The sequence below is a fragment of the Alexandromys fortis genome, unplaced genomic scaffold, assembly GCF_014885135.2.
Source record: "Alexandromys fortis isolate MF-2015 unplaced genomic scaffold, M_Fortis_MF-2015_v1.1 scaffold_17, whole genome shotgun sequence".
NCBI lineage: Eukaryota > Metazoa > Chordata > Mammalia > Rodentia > Cricetidae > Alexandromys > Alexandromys fortis.
The window spans coordinates 1,959,925-1,980,740 of record NW_026067896.1 but is presented as its reverse complement, the minus strand read 5'-3'; the positions used below and the strand labels follow the sequence as shown (position 1 = coordinate 1,980,740).

Sequence of the window (20,816 nt, the reverse complement as noted above, 5' to 3'; positions counted from 1 at the left end):
GCAGGAGGAGACAGGCCTGTTTTCTGATGGCTTTGGCAAGGTAAGAACTGTCTGTAGCTTGCTCCTTTCTCTTTCAGATGTTTCAACATCTGCCCTGATATCTGGCTCCAGGTCTTTATTAAGACCAATTAGAACTTGTGCAACAATTACCTTTTTCTAATGACAAAGAAAAAATGCTTTCTTTACAAAGTGATAAGGGAACTAGGCAAGCATTTAGTTTGGTCACACTAGCTTTTGTTCTAATGTAATGTTCTAGACATTCAGAAATAGAGAACGGGCTAGAGTGAAGTAGATGGTGCAAGAATATACTTTTAGCATTTAAGAGCTACCAAACCCTTAGGGAAATAAAGGATTGAAGAGGTTGATTGTGAGTAACAAGAGAATAGTGCCTGCAGCAGCCATGGCAGCCAGACTGAGGTGGCTCAAAGTAGCACCACAAAGATGTGACAGCCCAGATGTATAATCTCATCTTATGGGAAGCTGAGGTGCAAGGATTGAAAACCTGGTCTGGGCTCAGAAAAAGCCTAAAATTTGACATCATTTGTAAAATGTGTCTGGTCATTTTCAAGACATTTAAAAATATCATCAAAAGAAAATTAGAAGTTATTTTCTGGGAGTCAAAAGATTTTTATTTGCATACATAATTTAAGAATTAAATCAAGAAGTGTACAAGAAATGGGAAGACACTACATAGCACTCCAACATGCTCACTACTGCACACACTCCTCCATCCATACAACTGCACACACTCCTCCATCCTCACAACTGCACACACTCCTCCATCCTCACAACTGCACACACTCCTCCATCCATACAACTGCACACACTCCTCCATGCTCACAACTGCACACACTCCTCCATCCTCACAACAGATAGAAGATTATGAAGCTGTTTTCAGCTCCTCACATGAAACAATGCATAAGGCTTTGCATTTTACACAGATGCGCAACAATTTCCACATCAGGTCCTACGAAAGTCACTAAATCCAACAACAGCAAAGTTTTAACTTACAAATGATCTCAATATTCCATTTCTGTCAAAATATTTTATTAAAGTCACAGGCAGCTCTTTCAAAGAAGAAATAACAAACCTCTGCTGGGCACAGGGCAGAAACCCATCTGCTCAGAGGTGTTGGCTGCAAGTGCTCCCTAATGCAACTCAAGATGTGGATTTTGACCCGAATACCCTACACAGACTGAATCTGGCTACAGCAGAGACCATCTCTTCCCACTGCATCTGAAATCAGATGAAACATTTCAGCATGGAGCCCCATGTCATGAACTTCAAACATAAGTGAGTACAGAGAGAGCCTTGCATATCTCGTGAGATAGCCTCCACATCATCCCATTAATCACACTGTAGTCTTCTAGAAAGCCTCTTAAAGAATTTGTTTGAATTACCAATGAACTTTCAAAAAACGTTTACTAAGAGCTGTGTGAAAACGTCATATGGACTACAGGTACTATAGTGAGTTCAGATCCTTTCACACACCATGCTAATGATGGAATTGAGCAGAGAGTAAGACAGGGACCACAAGTGGAACAAAATTAATTAGGATCAGGTTAAGAATTATGGTGAAAGGGGGTGAAAAAGGAAGGAAAAGCAACTACAGACTACGTGCTGCTACGTCAAGGACTGTGTCAAAGATGCTAGGGAAAGAAGGCTTCTATCAAGAGAAAGATAATATAAAAGGTAACTTAAAAAGCCTCCTTTTAATATGTCATACCACCAATCCAGAAAAGAAGTTTTCAACTCAACTTTCATTTCAAGAAAGGCAGGGAACTGAACATCAAATCTTGAGCTACAACATACACAGGCTCTCTACTTCTTAGATTATACAGTAATCCAAATGCCCTAATTTTTAATCTTACAATCTAATAATATGAACAAGGTGTTGACCGATTTAGTACAATCAAGCATTAAACCTTGTTATTGTAATATAAAACCATATTATTTTCTTTATGAATCCAACTTTTCCAAGTTCACCTTTTGTTGGAAACGAGTATGTTCAATTTCAAAGAGGTATGAATTTGCAACTGAAAGCGCGGCAATCTACAAGATCAGGGACACACTGAAAACTGAACCGCAGCTCCAGCCATCTCACAATAGGTACTTGGTGTAAACACATTAGAAACATGAAAATAATATATTCAATGACGTAACCCTCTTTTATTTCTACTTTGGACTATAAACTACCAGCCAAATCCCACCCCCTAGGGAATCACACTCTTTGTGGAGAGTCAGGGATCCCTAGTACCTCCTGGCGGTTCCACTCAGCCTTTCCTGGTAGCCCATCTTCAATCCTCTGTGACTCCCCACACATCAGCAGAATGACATCTACCGGGGGCCCCACATTTCACCGGGATTTAAAGATCTAGCAGCCTCTACATTTGATTATGACTAAGACTGGACAATAGCTACCAAAGAACAGAATACTCACCCACCCTGCAAATACTAGACCAGGTACCTGCACCAGATCCCAGTGCAAAAACACAAACAGTCAGGACAATATAGCTCCGTTGGAGTCCAGGAACCCTACTGTGGTAGACACTGAGAGAAACAATGAAGCTGAGGTACAGGACAAGGACTTTCCAATCACAGTCACGGACATACTTAAGAACTTCAAAGAGGGTATGAATAAAATGCCTCAAAGAAGATCATGAATACAGAAGCAGTTGAATGAAATAATGAAAATAGTTCAAAACATGAAAGAATTTACAAGAAAATGCAAACTAAAAGAAAGCTAGAAGTGAAAAACTTATGATGTCAAACAAAAGCCTCTGAGGTAAGCTTCAGCAGGAGATTAAAGACATGGAGGAGAGAATTTAAGGCCTTAAGAAGAAGGTAGAAAAAAACATGGATATCTAAGTGAAAGAAAAGGTTAAATCTAAATAAATCTAAGCATAAAATATTTAGGAAATATTGATTATGTAAAGATCAAGCCTACAAATTAAAGGTATAGAAGAAGAAGAGTCCCAGAACAAAGACATAGAAGATATTTTTAGCAAAGTCATAAAAGAAAAAGTCTGAAGAAAGAGGTGACTATAAGGTACAAGAAACATGTAGAACACCAAGTAAGATCAAGAAGGAACTTCCCCACGACACAAAATAACCAAAATAGCAAACAAATGGGGGGGGGGAGGATTAAAAGATTCAGAGAGTTACCTATGAAGGCAGGCCCATGAGAGTTAAAACTTTGCTTTTCAATGAAAGTTCTGATAGCCAGAAGGTCCTGGACAGGGGTGAACAAGTTCTAAGCGGCTACTGGTGCCAGTCCAGAATACAATGCCCAGTAAAACTATCAACTACAATCTATAGAAAAGGAAAAACATTCTAAGACAGAATCAAATTTAATCCATTTATGTTCACCAACTCAGCTCACAGAAGGTACTAGGACAACTTCATTCTGACACAGCTTACACCAGAGCAGACAAATTCAGACTAGTGCAGAATGCTACAAGACCTTAGAACAACAGGACATCTTGAATTAAGCAAAATGGAAACTGAAGGAACATTTCCTGTTTTTCTTCACAAAGCCACTATTACCTTGATACCAAAACCATACAAAGACCCATCTTCCCCCAAAAGAAAGAAAATTATAAACTAAAATCCCTTTTGAATAGAAATGCAAAATTTCTCCATAAAAACACCTGCTATCTGAATATGAACACGTGAAAAAGATCATCCAGCATAATCAAGTTGGACTGTTCACTGCGGGCAGGACTGCAAACTGGTATAGCCCCTGTTGAAATCCTGTGGAGAGTCCTTAAGTGCGAAAAATCAATTTACCATAAGATTCAGCTACAGCACTCTTGGTTTTTACACAAAGGACTCTACAATGTAATCCAAAGATACTAGCTCATCCACGTTCACTGCTGCTCTATTCATAATAGCCAGAAACTGGAAACAGTCTACAACACCATCACTAGTGGACAGGTAATTCAAACGTGGCAGTGCTACACTAGGGAATATTATGCAGATGTTAAGAAAATGGAAACTCAGGTAAATGGACTGAGCTAGAAGCAATCATTCTGAGTGAGGTAACTGGGATGCATAAAATACCAAACAGTGCGTGTTTTCTCTTATATCTGAGTGTCAGATTTTATGCTATAGATGTGTGTTTTTCAAAGGGGGTAGGGTGGGGGGACTTCCAAGGAAGGAGAAAATACAATATAGGATAACAAATATATGGAGTTATATATATAAAATAAGATGGCAAAGGAGGAAATGGAGGGGCGAGGTCAACAAACAGGGCCTTTTGAAAAGCCTACTATTATAGAAACTATACCTAAAATATACACATACATGAAACGAAGCTAAATGGACTCGATATACAATGAAGAGAAGAGACCATAACTAGTCATTTTATGTCACCAAGTAAATTCTCCAGGGCAAGGAATTGATTACATCTAGTTGAATTGATGGACAAAGGGTTCACAGAGATACCACACACACACACACAGCCACCAAATACCACAAGCTATTCCAAAGTTATTAGTTACTTTCCACAGCCTGATGGTTATACCTGAAGGGAAAACTTATTATGACATCGAACACTGAAAAATTGAGGTGGTGTCCAACTAGAAGCTTCACCCATATTAATTCATGTTCATGGTGCTAAAAGGTGCTCACACACTACCAGAGAATTCATCAATTTCAGAAAAACGTTATAATCAGTTTCACCCAGCTAAACACCTGCAATCCACAACAGAGACCTGCTTGCAAAATGTGCCAGTACAATAGAGGAACCAGTATTATGAAAATAACGTACCATATTCTGTTTGGATTTAAAGTCAGGCCATGAAATAAAAACCATGTATGATACCACAAGTGGTTAAAAAGCTGAGAGTAGACAGGTCATAAGCCTGGGTAAAACCCTAATACTACTACTCAGTTAGCGGGACACAGTGACTAAGTAAGATTCCTGGTGATGTGCTCCTACACCTACAGATGTGCAGTGAGCAAAGTGCAGAGAGCGAGAGGCCGTGACACACGCACACCACTCTACACACGCAGGGATCTATGAGAAAGTAGAGATAGAGCAAGACCCAGAGGTGGGTGACACCACACGAGCAATGTCTGACACACCTAAGACCACAGGGTAGGTGACATTACCCTAAAGACCTGCACAGGCTAAAAGCAGACAAAATCCTAGCACTAGGAATGAGAAGTGAGAACAAGCACACTCTGGTACCTACTGGGAACGAGATTTCACACTGACCAATGGACCAAATGCAGGGCAGCTCCAGTGCGCAGGAGTAGCAGGCTAAGAGAAAACAGGCTCCCTGTGTTACATGTTCTCTTTCTTTTGGTATTATTTTGTACTATTGACTTTCTTTTTGTGAGTTTTTTCTTTTTGCTGTTGTCCTGGCTCATGGTATTTTGGATTTTTTTTTTTTTTTTGAGAAAAAGGACATGAAGGTTGGTGGGTAGAGAGGCAGTGATAATCAGGGAGGGGTAGGGAAGGGGAAGGAATATAATCACAGTACAGCAAAGCTTTCAAAATAAGCTCAAACCAATGTTCATTCTAATATTCCCTGTTTGAGTTTTATAATCATATTATATTGTATAGATAATGTACATTTATCTATAAATGATGATGTAGAAGTATGAAAGCACAAAAATACCATGACACAGTACAATTATAATAAATATTCAGATAGAGTGGATGTATACTAATATATTTAAGAAACAAAACAGGGCAGGAGAGATGGCTAGACGGTTAACACCAGAGCACCCACATGGCAGCTCACAACTGTCTGTAGCTCCATGCCCACCAAATACAAGCGCTCTGCTGATGTCTCTTGAGTTGCACTTAGGTGTGCACTGACATACATACAGTCAAAACACTCAAATGGATAAAATAAACGGGGAGGGGGGCAGTCTATCCATGCCAGCATAAAACAACAGTATGAAAAAAACATGTAAATGTACCCTCTTCAAGGATGGGTCGTGGTATGACAAAGGGGATCTCCTGCAGGGGCTCCATGCACTTATGACCAGCACTGATGATCTTTATTTGCGGCAAACAGAGGACAAGTGTTCCTGGTGTGCTGGTTTGTCCATGGTACCAACTTCTTACTGTTCCAGGGATGTCACCAGATACAATTGTACTTGGGGAAGGCAGGCTGTCATTTGGAATGAACACACAGCAAGATTGTACATCGAGCTAGAAAAGAAAAGCAGAATTGAAATACTTGGGTCAGATCAAACATACACTGGAACTACAGCTATCTTCACAATAAGTAATGAAGTCAAAATGGAAACATGCCCTGCGTGTGTCTTCATGAGTTATTTTACTTAAACACAAATGACAATTTAAAAAGTATTGTTTCAAGCTATAAACTTGATCAAAGCATCGAGTGACATGAGTTAAAAATGCAGCTGCCCTTCACCATTTGTTTCCAAGAATAATGCTCAAGTTAGAAAGAGTGCTGGGAAATGGAGAGAGATATCCCCGTTTCTCCAGTTCATACGCTTTGGTTAGCAGCAGCCAGATGAAGCTGCAAACTGTTTTTTAAATAATGCTGTTCTTATGCCCACTCAGGGTCCTATATTTTAAAATCACAGACTAAAATAGATGAACACATACTTAATACACTCAGTTCCTTGCTATAAACAACCCCTGGAAGAAGGTGTCTTTGTAACAAACTGTGCATACACCCAAAGAGGCAATATATGTGCATGTGTGTGTGTGTGCCAATATGTATTACATGTGATAAAATCATCTTAGAAATCAAAGTGCTTTTTGTCATTTGAGTCTACAAGTTATTATGTAAATTGTAATTTTACATAAAATGCTTAATTCCCCTTAAAAATTTAGAATGGTTACTTAACTCACGAGACCTATAGAGCATCAAGACCAAATAAATCCACATGTAAAACTCACTAATATCTGTGTTTTTTAATTCAGAATCAGTGAATATTAAGTTCTGTTGGTCTTAGCTGATTATTACAAAATAATATTTTATATCTGGTTACCATATTGCCTCATTTCTAGCATACTTGAGCTGTTTTGTTAAGTAAATATAAACTACAACTTGTTAGTTTCCTATGTAACTGCACAACAAAGATGTATTTGAAGGTGTGATGAGAACTGTACTGACCACCAAGGGCACTATATTCACAAAGAGATAGCGATGTCTATAGTAATGTCCCTTCTTTCTAGTGAAAGAATGGAATTCCACTTAGATTTCCTTGATAAAATAAGTAATTCATTAACCTACATATAAACAACACTGTCTATGTTGGCTTCACACATCTGGGAATGTAAAACTACTAAATGCAATGAAGAAAAATGTCACATAACCTTCTGTGAAAACAAATGCCTGTGACATATCAACCTGTCTCTATTAGTTTTAGAACCTTATCTTGAAGCTCAGACAATTTAGGCACACAAGTGTATCACAGTTGGTCAGCTCAAGATCACAAAGTACTCCATTGAGAAATAAGTCTAATTTGTCTTATATGTAACATTAGTATGTTTTAAATAATTAACACAATGTATTAGTGATGTTTAATTGTATAATCTACAATGGCATAACCTAAGTGAGCATTCTTTCCTAATTCAGGTTAAAAGAACAAAATCTGATCAAGATTAACAATTCATATAGATACTGATGTTATGTTAAAAATGCTCTCAATGATATGAGGTCAATTGTTTATTAATATTAAAACATGTAACCACATACACAAAGTCAGAACTAGAAATACAATTTTAATTGCACTCTAAATTCCAAAATCATAAACATCCATTCTACTAACTTCAATGTCAACTATTTCCCATCATGGAAACAGTAATAATGTATACAGAATCAAGAGTAAAGCCATGCAGGAGCAAGACAAAAGTCTACAAGATGAGCTTTCTAAAGCAGGTGGCGTGTGAGGAGGGTTCCATTGGCGATTAGAATCTACACACACATAATGTAAAGCACTCAAAATTATTGTGAAGTGACATGTGTTCTATACACTGAGGCTATCACATGAATCTTTTTACATTTTTAGAATAACTGTTAAACCATGTGTCTAAACTGTGGTTTAATGTAAAATTCTGAGTGATTTATATTACTGGGCATAAATGTGCGGCTGTAAATTTTGCATTAATGTAAGGACCTGACAATCCAAGGGAAAGAAAATGAAGTAATCTGCCAGTAAGACATCCTGAGTCCGGGGGTCAGATTTTGTTCATGGAAACCACCTGGTTGGGACCCTCTGCACCACACCAAACACAAACGATCTTTAAAAAAATATCCTGGTCATTACTGCATTGCAGCTGCGCTGTGTGACTTCATCTTTCCATGGCAACAGCCTTTCTGTTTCAAGGATCCTGTTTCAGTTTTGGTAGCAACATGTTCTTCTGCCAACATTGAACACATTCATGGGTGAAAGTAGGGGGATTATTACAAATTCTTGAAGTAGAACCACCTCTATTTAATTCCTACTAGGTCAGGGACTATGTCGTTAGGGATCAGATACAAACGGTAAACCAATAAAGAAAAGAAGTTTGGTATTCACATTTTAACAAATGAAATTACTGCATGTATTCTTTTCCTTAAATTTCAAGATTATGTGTTATTAAAACAGGTCTATGCTATGTCGTTCTCCAGCTCTATACTCGAGACTTCAAATTTAGAAGCCTGATCTTTTCTAAGCACAGGAAAGGACTGGATGCAGAAGAGGCAAGGTGGGGTAGGGAAGAACTGGGAGGCGTAGAGAAAACTGCAATTGAGATATATTTTATGAGGAAAGAATCTATTTTTAATTAAAGGGAAAAAAACAGAATTTTTGTGATTTATGTGCTGTACAAATGTGATGGCAAGTCACTTAAAGAGAAGTATTTAGACATTAACCTGAAAACCTTAAGGAGTCAATGCCCATCAAATGTCTCTAATGCTGTGCTGGGTGCCCTTTACAAGATTAACCACTTCCTATTACCAAATAATATGCTGCCTTTGTTTGAAATGAAAACTTTAGGAATGATTGTACTATTTAAAAAATGATATAAAAAGACATTCTCTATGTGAATATCTTTTATTCTTTAAAAATGATTTTAAATTTAAGAAAAAATGAGTATCATAAACTGCTTGCTTCATGATTTTTCAGCAGTGCCTTCTTTAACACCAATGATCTGAGAGATACGTGTAACACGAACGAAGAGGCCATGAATTTGAGAGGAAGCAAGCAGGGGGGCATGGAAGGGACAGAAGGAGGTGAAAAAGGGAGAAAATATATAATTATATTTTGATGAAGAATGAATTAAGTTTAAAAATGAAGGCAGTAAGATGTATGGATTTGGAGACTGGTTGATCTAGAAGGCTGATATAATCAAAACACATTATATGAAATCCTTGAGGAATTAACAAAAATATTCTTAAAAGAAAGAAAAACATTGAAATAATCAACTATTTCTTTCCAGCACTTACATGTGAGACACTTTGTATAATCAGCATATTGTTTTTAACACTGTTGTGTGGCTTTCTGTGTCGTAATAAATGTGAATAATTGCAGAAGCAAAGCTAAACTGTTAAAATGTAAAAATGCATGAAAATCAAACAATGATCTTATATGGAACTCATAACACAGGGACAAAGAAATAGTCCTGATATGGAAAAGATTAAACACTGAGAAAACACATGGTAGAGAGCTTCATTAATATGTGAGACTCTCTTGCAGCATAAAATATACTTGACAATATTTCAGAGAATTCTGACCATTAGAAAACCCTGGGAACAACACAAACTCGAAGTCAGCACTGTGCCGCTCATTCGTCCCACTCCACATAACACAGTGCCCGGCAGTTACTAGGGACCCAGCAAATAACGGTGAAATAAGGAAATGAGTTTTGCCACCATAAGTGAAAAACATTTCATTTATGTTGTTCACTATTTTGTTCCCCACAGAAGAAATCTACTAGTACAATCAATAAAATTCACTTAGTAGGACACATTCAAACAGAGTTGTGGTATCTGTAAAAAGTCATTTTCCTTAGGGGAAATACAACATTGACAGAAAGATGTCAACTGAACATTGCTAAACAATTAAATCCACAAATAAACACTGTTTATGATTCGTGAGACTAAATATATTGGCCTTCAAAGATTTTAAAAAGATATACATGAGGCACATACTTTAAAATGTGACTATTTACCTATTTATATACATGGGCTTTCAAAATTAACAGTCTTCTATTTATGCCATAACAAACAAATACATACAACTGTAGCCAAATTCATTCCTCGTATTAGCCTGTTTCCTATTTGGGGTCTCTACAGAGATAACTATAGATATGTGATAACTTGGAGAGGACAAAGTTTATTTCATCTTACAGGTCCCTGTCCAGTCCATCACTAGGAGACTTTAGGTCTGGAACTCAAGACAAGAGCCTGGAGAAGGAGCAGATGCAGAACCCATGAGGAGCTGTTCACTGGCTTGCTCACCATGGCTTGCTCATCCTGCTGTCTTACATCTCCTACCCACAGTGAGTGAGGCCTTTTTATACCAGTCATCGGTCAAGAAAATGCACCACAGACTAGTGCAAAGGCAAACCTGGGGGGGAGGCATTTTCTCAACTCAAGTTCCTTCTTTGTAAATGACACTGGCTTGTGTCAAAATGACATAAAACAGTTAGCACAATATGTCATGGAAATACTTCGGTATGGGATCTAAATATACAGCAGTTTAAGTTTCAAATAAAAATAAAACAAAGTAAATCCTCAAAGGGCAACATGGAATACCTTCCATACTTTTCCCATTCACTTTTGATGGGGGGAGAATTCCTAGAGTCTGCAGGTCTCGCTACCCTGCAGACAGAACTGTCCGTGTGGAGGCCATAAAACATGCTTTCATAATTAACGTGAAAGTCATCTGCCCGTAGATATATCTACTCATGCTTGATCCTCAAGATAAGCCAGGGAGTTCACCAGACATCAAGAAATATGATTATTTAATCACTGGCCACAATGTGGGTGAAATCCCCAGGAGAGAACTCAATCGCACTGGCTTAACTGGCTTAGGGCGCTTTACTTGAGAAAGTGTGATTGACAGCAGTTCTCCGTGTACCGGCAGAGAACTGCTGAGGGGTCAGAGACTCGGAAACAAATCCCACACTGAACCTCAATATACATGAGCAGAACAGCGGGGTCCAACAGCCATGAAATGCTTTCCTTTCTCAGTTCTAGGCCAGAACATTTCTATTTTTGAAACTTTATGCCATTGTTAATTATGTGTTTGCAGAATAAAATTGTAAATTTCTGAAATGTAAGATCATCTTTGATAATACTGGAACTCATGGTTGTCAAGATTTAAAAAAAAAAAAAAACAGGAAAGAACAAATGAGCCTAATATAATCTGTTCAAAGATCCCCAACCAAGAAAAATGTCAAAGTCAACATGCACTATTACAAAATAACCATTATAAGGATATATAAAAGCCCTATTTTGCCACTGAAAAAATAAATAGGCTATACCAAATATTGTTAATGCATTTATACTTCTTAAGTTTTTCTGCCCTAAGTAAAATAACATGGTCTTAACAAATATCAACTTTGGCTCCAAACTCAACTTTTCATAAACTTTGAAAGCAAATACATTTATTTCTTCAAAGTTTTGCTAATAGAATAATTTTTTGATGGCTTTAAAGTAATGATGATCAGTTTTATCTGATGAGTGGTTCAGAGTTCTCTGGTTTACATTTTGGTCCATAAAATATCTTAGAAAATGGAGAATGCTTTCTTTACAAACAATATTTTAACTTAGATTTTAATTACTTAATCAGAATACATATAATTTTACCTCTAAAACTTATATGATACATGGACATCTGGAAACGTTTAAATATATACAATAGGTTTTACACAAGACCATGACTGGCACACAGGAACTAAAGTCTGTAGGTCAGAGCCAGATAACTTATGCAATGATATAATCATGTGCAAATAGAATACTCAAGGAATCATAATCATACGCATTTCAAAGCGTAAGGGTGATAAATTTTATGTTAAGTGTATTTAATCTAATTTCATGTAAAATAAACAAAGAACCATTATCTCATAGAATAATTGACAATGAAATGAGGTTAAGTACAGCTAATAAGGTCATTGCATTGCATCATTATCAAACAACAGACAAAATTCACACAAGAACGGTAAATTGGAAATAACCTTACATATTAATGGTATATTTCATAGACAGATGAACAATAGAAAGCTGAGCTAACATTCAAGCTCTGCTGTGACTCTGGAGATTTAAGACACCCTGGACTACACAGCCCTTCAAGCGTCACCTCCCACGCGTGTCATGAGTTTCTCTCAGGGACATTCCTCTTCTGCTGGTTAATGTAGTGAGTTTCCTCTCATATTCCCCTTGTTTGAAGCATCTCTGGGAAGATCCTCCAAATAACACTTGTACAATAACTCTGTTCGTTGACTCTAGAAAGGAATACTCTCAAGTACCAGTATATCTGACAGTCATTTCGAATACACATATAAATCAAACTGTACTTTCTTCTACTCCTGAAAAGCTGCACTCAATATTTAAATGACATTACTACTCAAACATCAAAACTAGAATGCTGAGGACCTCCTCGACAGACTGTCATTCCCTAAATCATCCAGTCAACAAATTACCCATCTGGTCTACAACACGAGTTCTAGGATAGGCTCCAAAGCTACAGAGAAACCCTGTCTTGGAAAACAAACAAACAAACAAAAAACAAACAAAACCAAGAAGTTAACTTAAACTTGAGTCACGTGGTTCTTAACTTGACTTATTACCTAGTGTTCTGTAACTACAGATTTTGTTGTTGTTCATTTATTTTGCTTGCTTCTGATTCTGTTAATTCATCCTGGGTATGATATAGAAAACAAATTGTTTGCTTGGTAACTTGCAGATATAAAAGCTTCTGATATTAGTACTTAGTGACATGGTCTAGCTTACTTGGTTGTTTCTGTTAACTGATGCATTACAGACCACAGAATGATGTCAACTAGTTCTAGTAATCACTGACTATTCACCTGGGTCACTATAACATTATGTGGATACACAATGCTCCCTACACACCTGTGCTCATGTCCACGGATGAGAGCATAGCTACATCAGTTAGAAGGCAGACCCTAGTTGAGGAAGTCAGCAGCTCTGCTCTGCCACACCTTCCTGCTGCAGGGTAGTGCCCAGCACTGTCCGAAGGCCATAAGGCAGCACTTTCTTCCTAGAGCTGACTGTCTCCAGTGCTCTGTCACAGTGACAGAATATTAAGTAGCTTTAGTTTCCAAATACATCAGTGCCCATGGTGCAGCCTAATGTACTCACGTGCCTTTCTGAGTCCCAGAACTTTCAAAAGGCTCTGAGAGGGGCTCCACAGAGGACGTTTCCTGTCACGGCACTGTGTGTCTCTGTGTGCATGTGTACTATATAAACTCATTCTAGGATTCTGGTAATGCTTTTACTAGAAAAAAAATCAGCAATATGAAACAAAGAAAAATGGACATGTACTTCACAGACAAAAAGTTTGTAAGAATCACAAGAAAGTAACTTTATGTAAAAAGGTGTAAATATCCAAAAATGATATTATCACCAAATTCTATCATATATAAAATGTTTAGGAAAGTATATCTTTCCTACTAGATATAATATTGCCAGACCTGCTGAAACACAAATGCTGGTTGCTGCAACAGGAAACCTTGCCCTGCTGGCCCTGGGAGAGCTGGCCCCACCCTCACCAATGGAACAGAACACCCAACCACAATGGCATGGGCAGGGAGAGCTGACTCTGCCCCACCCTGGAGGGGGGGCTCCCAGCAAAGGCCCACAGTGACCAACTTAGCTAACACTCAGGTCTACATCTAGGGCTTTGAGTTGGCCCAGCCCAACATTCACGGTACCTGTGATCTGCTGGAGAAAGTGGAGGAACTGGTCCTGTGGAACCACAGCCACAGGATCTCCATAAATCGGGGCAACAGCAGGAGATCCCAAAGAAGTTTCAATGAGGGTCATGGTATGGATGGCATGGCAGAAGCCGAAGGCCTTGAACCAGACCAACAACTCATTGCAATCAACTATTGCTAACAAAGTTGTCTGGACAAAAGGTTATACTAACGACTCTCAGCAGCTTTCTGAGCCACTAAGAAAGATGAACAGGTGACAGTGAAGTGGGAAAGATGACGAGAAAGTGGGTTGTTTGTTTTTTTTAAATTAATACTTTAATTGATTTTTTAAATTTTCTTTTGGGGGTAATACTGAAAGGGTAAAGAGTAGATACTGAGGAACTGGGAAATGAGGGGGATTGGAGTGCATGATGTGAAATTTCCAAAATATTAATTAAAAATTATGTTTATTAAAAAGGTAAGTATTTTCTACTAGATTTAATAATGCCAAATGTGTTGAAAAAAATGCCAATTCCAAAATACTGTAGGTTGAACAACAAATAGATTGTGCTATATGCATTAAAAAGTCAAAGTAAATTAGGATAAAATTAATATACATAAAGATATGGCTAATAATTTTCACATTTAATTTGTAATTAAGAAAAAGATTAACAGATTTTATATACTAATTGATACTACTCAGATTTTTCTCCTAATTCTGAGAGAAGGCTGATCAACAAAATCTGTTTTGAAATCTATTGAATAATATTTCAAAAATTATATTTAGAATAAATGAGTTGTTTTAAATTTAAAGAAACATTTCAAAATACACACATTCTTATAAAACATATATTTTTAACATAATTTTGATTGCAAAAAACAAACTGTACCATAAATATGATATAGAGTATAAGAAACACAAGACAAACTACGGAAATTGTTGTCTGTAATAAACATAGTACACCAGTGTACAAGAGACAGGACAGACCACGGGAATGTTGACAGAAAAATTATATCACTATTAAATATGCTAAAATTACAAAAGATTGTGAGCTGTAAAGCCATAGTAATTCTAATACTTAAATTTACCTGTAGTGTGAGGCTCTTCACTGCATTCCATAATATTCCAATAAATTCTTTCATTCTTTCTTCAGGACTTCTACGACCTTCATGAATGTGTAGCATGGTCTTCACGGGAACCGACAGTGCTCGGGACTCTGGGTGTGAAAGCAGCTGGATGTCAGCAAACACAGTCACTGCAGCCTGTTTCCTTCCCTGCTTAAAATCACCGCAACCACCTGAGACCACAGGTGCCACAAGACTCCATCCCCTGGAGGAGGTGACACAGAGAGGCACCCCTTTATCAAGAGGGATTAAGCTGTGGCTTCATTAATTTCTCAGCACAAAAGTAGTAAGCCAATAAAACGTGGCAGAGCACTAACTCATCATCATAAAGTGATGGAAAATGGGTCTTCCCATAAATGAAACTTTCAGATGACGATGTCTTACTAATAGAATTTCTCAATTTAAAAAATTTGATAGTGACAAGATTAAAATATACAAAAATCTTGTCATAATAAATAATAAAATTGATATTCCACAGTCAATAAAAGTTTTGTTCAGCAGAACTAAAGAATTACTTTAAGCTACATGCAAATTATGTACATTTATCTTAATAGATTCATATTAAACTTAAACTGGACACGTAACCACAAAAAGTAAATTTATAAGCAAAAAATGGAAGAGGGGAAGAAAGAAGAATAAAAGCACGAAAAGGTGATAGAAATACAGAAAATACCGAATTACTACCTTCAAGAAAATTTATAATTCAACCAAGTAAAGATGAGGCACAGTTCAAAGCATTGACAAAAACATATTTTAATATCTTCCAAAATGGAAAAACACCAAAATTTTGTGATATAACCCAAAGATATTTTAAAACTGTGTATAAATTTTAGTGAGAACTTATCAAATAAAGAAAGCAAGGGGAAACTAAAAACAAGCCAAGTCATAAGCACCTTTGAGGGTCGGTCAGAAGAACGTCAAAAGTGAACATTGTAGCTCTAACTGTGTGCATTTGGATGTAACCTCCTTTGTAGCAATTGCCTATCTTGATTTTATTAACATAATTAACGTTATACTCATTGGGACCTCTTTGCCTAAACATATTTTAAATTTCTATCAAATGAAAATCTTTTATGAAATCTGAATACAAAAGATTTCCACAGAGGTTTATGTAACAACTTTTACACTTGGAGTGGATCCTTCAGTGCACTTCCACCTAAGATGACGTGTCTACGTACACACGCGTTCTGACAGTGAATTCAAAGAAGGAAGTGTGGGGAAGTAGTGCAGATACAGGACCCACGTATGAAATCCTCAAGTGATGAAAGTCTTAAAAGCAGACTGTAGCCTAGAAGTGTTGTGCAAGTAAGAAAACATAATTAACATTTATCATTAAAAACGATGTGGATATTAGAAATAAACACGTACACTATTTTTAATATGCTATTTTCAATCTTCCATATTTTCTAAAACTGAACAATTCACTTTTATGTCTTCTGCTTTATCAGCAAGGTAACAAATTCTACAATTCAGCATATCTCTACAGACAGGATATTCTGTATAACCCTCTGCTAATATTGAACAATAACCATTACTGAAACCTTTACAACACCTACTGACTACACATACAAATAATCAACCATTGAACTCACAACAGCCCAGAAGAAACGCACTATTATCCAGATGCAACAAGATTGCTAAATAAACAACCAATCACAGGAGGGTTAATAACTTCGTCACTAGACAGAGGTGGCAACAGAAATAGTAGATTCTACACACAACACCCTCAAAGGTCTGTTCTTTCAAGTTGTATGTTCACTTCCTGTCATTCAAATATGCACTATGATATCTCATTTAATCAAATGCAAAGAGGATTTATCAAAGTTCTCTTACTACAAATAATTCTTAAAATGATTTACTTTTTCTTACTAGAGATTATTAAAATAATATTTATCACAGTGTACTCCGAAACATTTTCTCTTTCAGCAATAGATAAAGTAATTCCATGACAAATTTTATTCGTTCAAAAATAAAATAGATAATCATTTTTAGGGAGGCAATATCACTATTTACTAATATATTTATTATTTATTGCTGTGAAAAAGTACTGTACTGAGAACCAATTTAACGTAGTGCTTCGGCTGAGCAGGCACCAGATGACAAGAGAAGCACTTTAGCCATGCCAAGTGTCAGCTTCTGACCACTAAAGAAAGCTGATAACGTCTATATTTCCTATCAAAGTACTGTTCATACAGAAACACATGCATCGTTCATGAGGGAATGACACACACATGAAGTACAGAAACACACGCATCGTTCATGAGGATGACACATATGAAGTACAGAAACACATCATCCATTCACTTACAGAAATACCTAAAAGAATGCTTAGGTCACAAAACTATGAGAAAATATTTTTGCCACAAAATTTCAGTCCATTACCATATCAAAACCTTCCTTTATCGTGCTCCACTGATCTGGAAATCTGTTATCAATTAGTCAGTTATTCTGGAGGTTTGCAAAATGATTTCAGTTATAAAATGGCCAGTGTCTTCATTATGTAAAAACCAATGGGAAAAATAATAACATGTAATTTCAAATGGTTTAATCTTGATGTTAGAGATTCTCATGAACCCAAGGTTAATCTATTATCTCAGAGACTCAAAAAGCATTTAATCAGCTGATACAACTCAGTTCTCATAGAAAACACTCAACAGTAAGTTTTTCTGTCTAGGTCATGTAACTTATCAACTCAAGTCCACAAAGTGGGAGGTGTCATCGAGATCAGTCAGATGCGAGATGGCTTCCACCAAGAAGAAAATTCAAGCCTCTAGCAGGTCTTCCTCTAAAGATGCACCTCTCACTACTCAATTACATGGTTATGACCTCCACTCAGAAGAGGCCGGATATCACAACAGCATTAATTTAACTAAAAGAACGTATGTGTTTCTTTTATTTGGTTTTATAAAGCTCTTAGTATGAGAACCTGTGCAGAAAATACTGTTTTGAACCCATAATCAGCTAATATTTCTAAGAAAAATCAATATACATCTTTATGTAAATCTCCCTATTGGCATATTTTGACATTATTTTAAAAATAATATCCCTTTGTGTAAGGAACCTACTTATAGCTTATGTGCTCTTATTAGTGCACAGTTGGATATCAGGGGCAGGGCCTTCTGTAGACGCAGGGCAGGCAGCCTGGCACCAGCCTGGCACGGGAGCACTCCTCCACCTCCTTCTCAGTGAGCGCTTCAGTAATCAAAAAGAGATACACACATTTATATTCCTCATTCATGTTAATGAGAAAAAGTTGTCCGGTGATGCATTTACAGCAAAGACAACATCAGGCCTTAACAACAGCTCACTATCTAAAGGGAAACTTAAGATAACTGTCCTAAAGCTGCAGCCCTTTATGCCGACCATACACAGTTATTCTGTGGCCACTGTGTTTGCCGCCACACATACTTACTGACACGTACTCCCTGGAAGACTGCCGCTCAGATCCAGTAAATCAAATACCAATTACAGATATGCAGGCATACAAATCAAACATCTACTGACAGTGGAGCATGGAGAAATTTATTTTGAAACGATTCTTTGGTTTACATAATTTTATCACTTATAAATATTAAAGCAAATGTGCATGCTCTGATACAGAGGTGCTTCCCTATGTTAGCACGAAACAACTGACAGGTATGAAGACCAACTGCAATGTTCTCAGTGTGCATTGTGACTTGAACTTTTAATTATCAATGCTGAATAAACCACCCCATGGAAATATATTAAAAATGTCAGAAGTATGCTGAGATACTATTCAAACTGTTAGAATTTGTCCTAATTCTAAACCAAAATCTACTGAAATATTTTTTCATGAAACTCACTCAGCAACTCAAACAGCAATCCTTTAAATCAAACATTCTAACATGCTAAAACCCAAAGTTAAAATAATTTGATACTTTCATGCCAAAGAAATACTTTAAAAATCCTTGTTTTCCATAATTAAACTACTATGTACCCATTACAATGGGAAGAATCATTCGCAGTAAAAACACAGCACCTCATCACACAGTCTTGAAAGTGAGTCAACGCATCACGGCAGCTTTCCTCAGAGTGCTGTCTTGACAATGGTACGTGCAGGACAGAGTATACATGTTGCATGTTCACACTGAGGCTGCAATAAAGCTACACTGCAATACAGACAACACGGCAGATCCTAAACAGCAAAGCTACACTGTGATACAGACACTGCAGAGACACGGCAGATCCTAAACAGCAAAGCTACACTGTGATACAGACACTGCAGAGACGAGACACGGCAGATCCTAAGTTCCTATGCTGGAGATAGAGCCACTGGGGCAGGAATCTTGACTGTAGCCTTGAAGCATGTTAAGTGGCAGGACAGGGAGAGGCACTGGGTAAATGTATCTAAGACAGCGTAGGCCACAACACATCCCAGATGGAGGAACACTGAAGACACTTAAGCAGAAAGCTATAGCAAAATAGCTCTGCAGCAGCTTTGAAAAAGAAGTACTGTTATTACAAACAGCTTGAGATAACAAACAAGAAGGAAGAGTATTAATGTGAACTAAGTATTCTGCACACATTCACTGAAATACTGGATTCTATTTTATCATTAGTGTGTGATGCCCTTGTTCACAGCATGTGTATGATAGTCAGGGGGAAGCGGCCTGTTACATTCTTTCCTATCACACTGGGTCCAAGGGATTGAACTCAGATCACCAGGCTTGAACAGCAAGTGTTCTATCTGAGAAGCCCTGGAATAGACTTGAAATAATTTGCATATGATTAGGACCCAAGGGAGAAAACAAAAACAAGATTACTCTCCCAAGACCTTCAAGGTAGGGACTGTTTGAGAAAATGTTAGATGAAATAAGCTTTACTCTGCTTCAAATCTACACTTCCTTTTTAACATCTAAACACACAAAAACGTGATCTCTACCTGTTGTGTGTGTACAATTTTAAAGAGCTTCCACACATCTTTGTTTGGCACACAGCATATGATTAGGAATAAATAACTTTAATATTGTTTTATAATTGAAGTAAATTGGAGTATGTGATTAGTTTGATTTGAATTGGGGTTAGTGTCAAAACTACAGGTTTTAATCCTTTATTTACAAATTATTTCCCATATCTTACTTATTTTTGATCTGTATTTTACAATGATCATTATTGTTTGGTAACCTCACTTGGCAATACACATTTAAATAACTAAAAGAGAAAATGACCCTTACAATTCCTTTCTAATTTCTAATGGCTAGAGGGCATTTTAAATCTTTAAGCGACCTGTGACAAAAACGGCAACAGTGCCTGGGAGTTTTCATCGCAACACAAACTGCATCCAATGCTATCACTCCTGAGAGCCCCCTGGGAAATAATGGCTTTTGGATTCTGCTAGTCAGCGTGACATGGCATGCAAAATTGCATCTCACTCTGAGCCAACCAGGAAAATGTATGTCATCACTATGTGACATTCAGGATCTCATCTGGAAACTATCATCTTCTGACTGCTAAAAGGGAGTGAAAAGACTGTATTAAACAAACTTGAGTTGTTGCTGAATTCTTGCCAATTCATATAAAAACTAGACTAACCTACTTATTTCAAAGAACTTCATATTTGAGACACTTGCAATGTACTTATCAACACCACAATGTGTTTTCAAAGATCTTCACAGTTAACTGACATTATAGTTCAAATCACTTTTATAATGATTCAAGTTAATGAATTTCTGGGGAAAAATTCACAATGAAACAGTTAAAACTGAGAAATTATACAATTGAGAGCTGAGCTGGTCAAAATTACACACACCCTAATTCACCCCTGGCTGAATAAATGCTAGGCTACAATCAAAATAGAAGGCAGAGTTTCAAA

General features: G+C 37.1%; 1 protein-coding gene across 6 annotated transcripts in view; it reads right to left on the bottom strand.

Moving 5' to 3' along the window:
- Nucleotides 1–20,816, bottom strand: part of Vps13b (vacuolar protein sorting 13 homolog B) — a 399,494-nt gene that overhangs the window by 227,262 nt on the left and 151,416 nt on the right. For all 6 annotated transcript variants that reach the window (XR_007595555.1, XM_050163211.1, XM_050163240.1 and 3 more), the window contains exons 22-23: nt 14,948–15,075; nt 5,935–6,169 (exon numbers count right to left, since the gene is read on the bottom strand). Coding sequence is in view for 5 of the 6 variants with exons in the window: in XM_050163211.1 (XP_050019168.1) it covers nt 5,935–6,169; nt 14,948–15,075 (363 nt within the window). In the remaining variant the exon portion in view is untranslated. The remainder of the gene's footprint in view (nt 1–5,934; nt 6,170–14,947; nt 15,076–20,816) is intronic.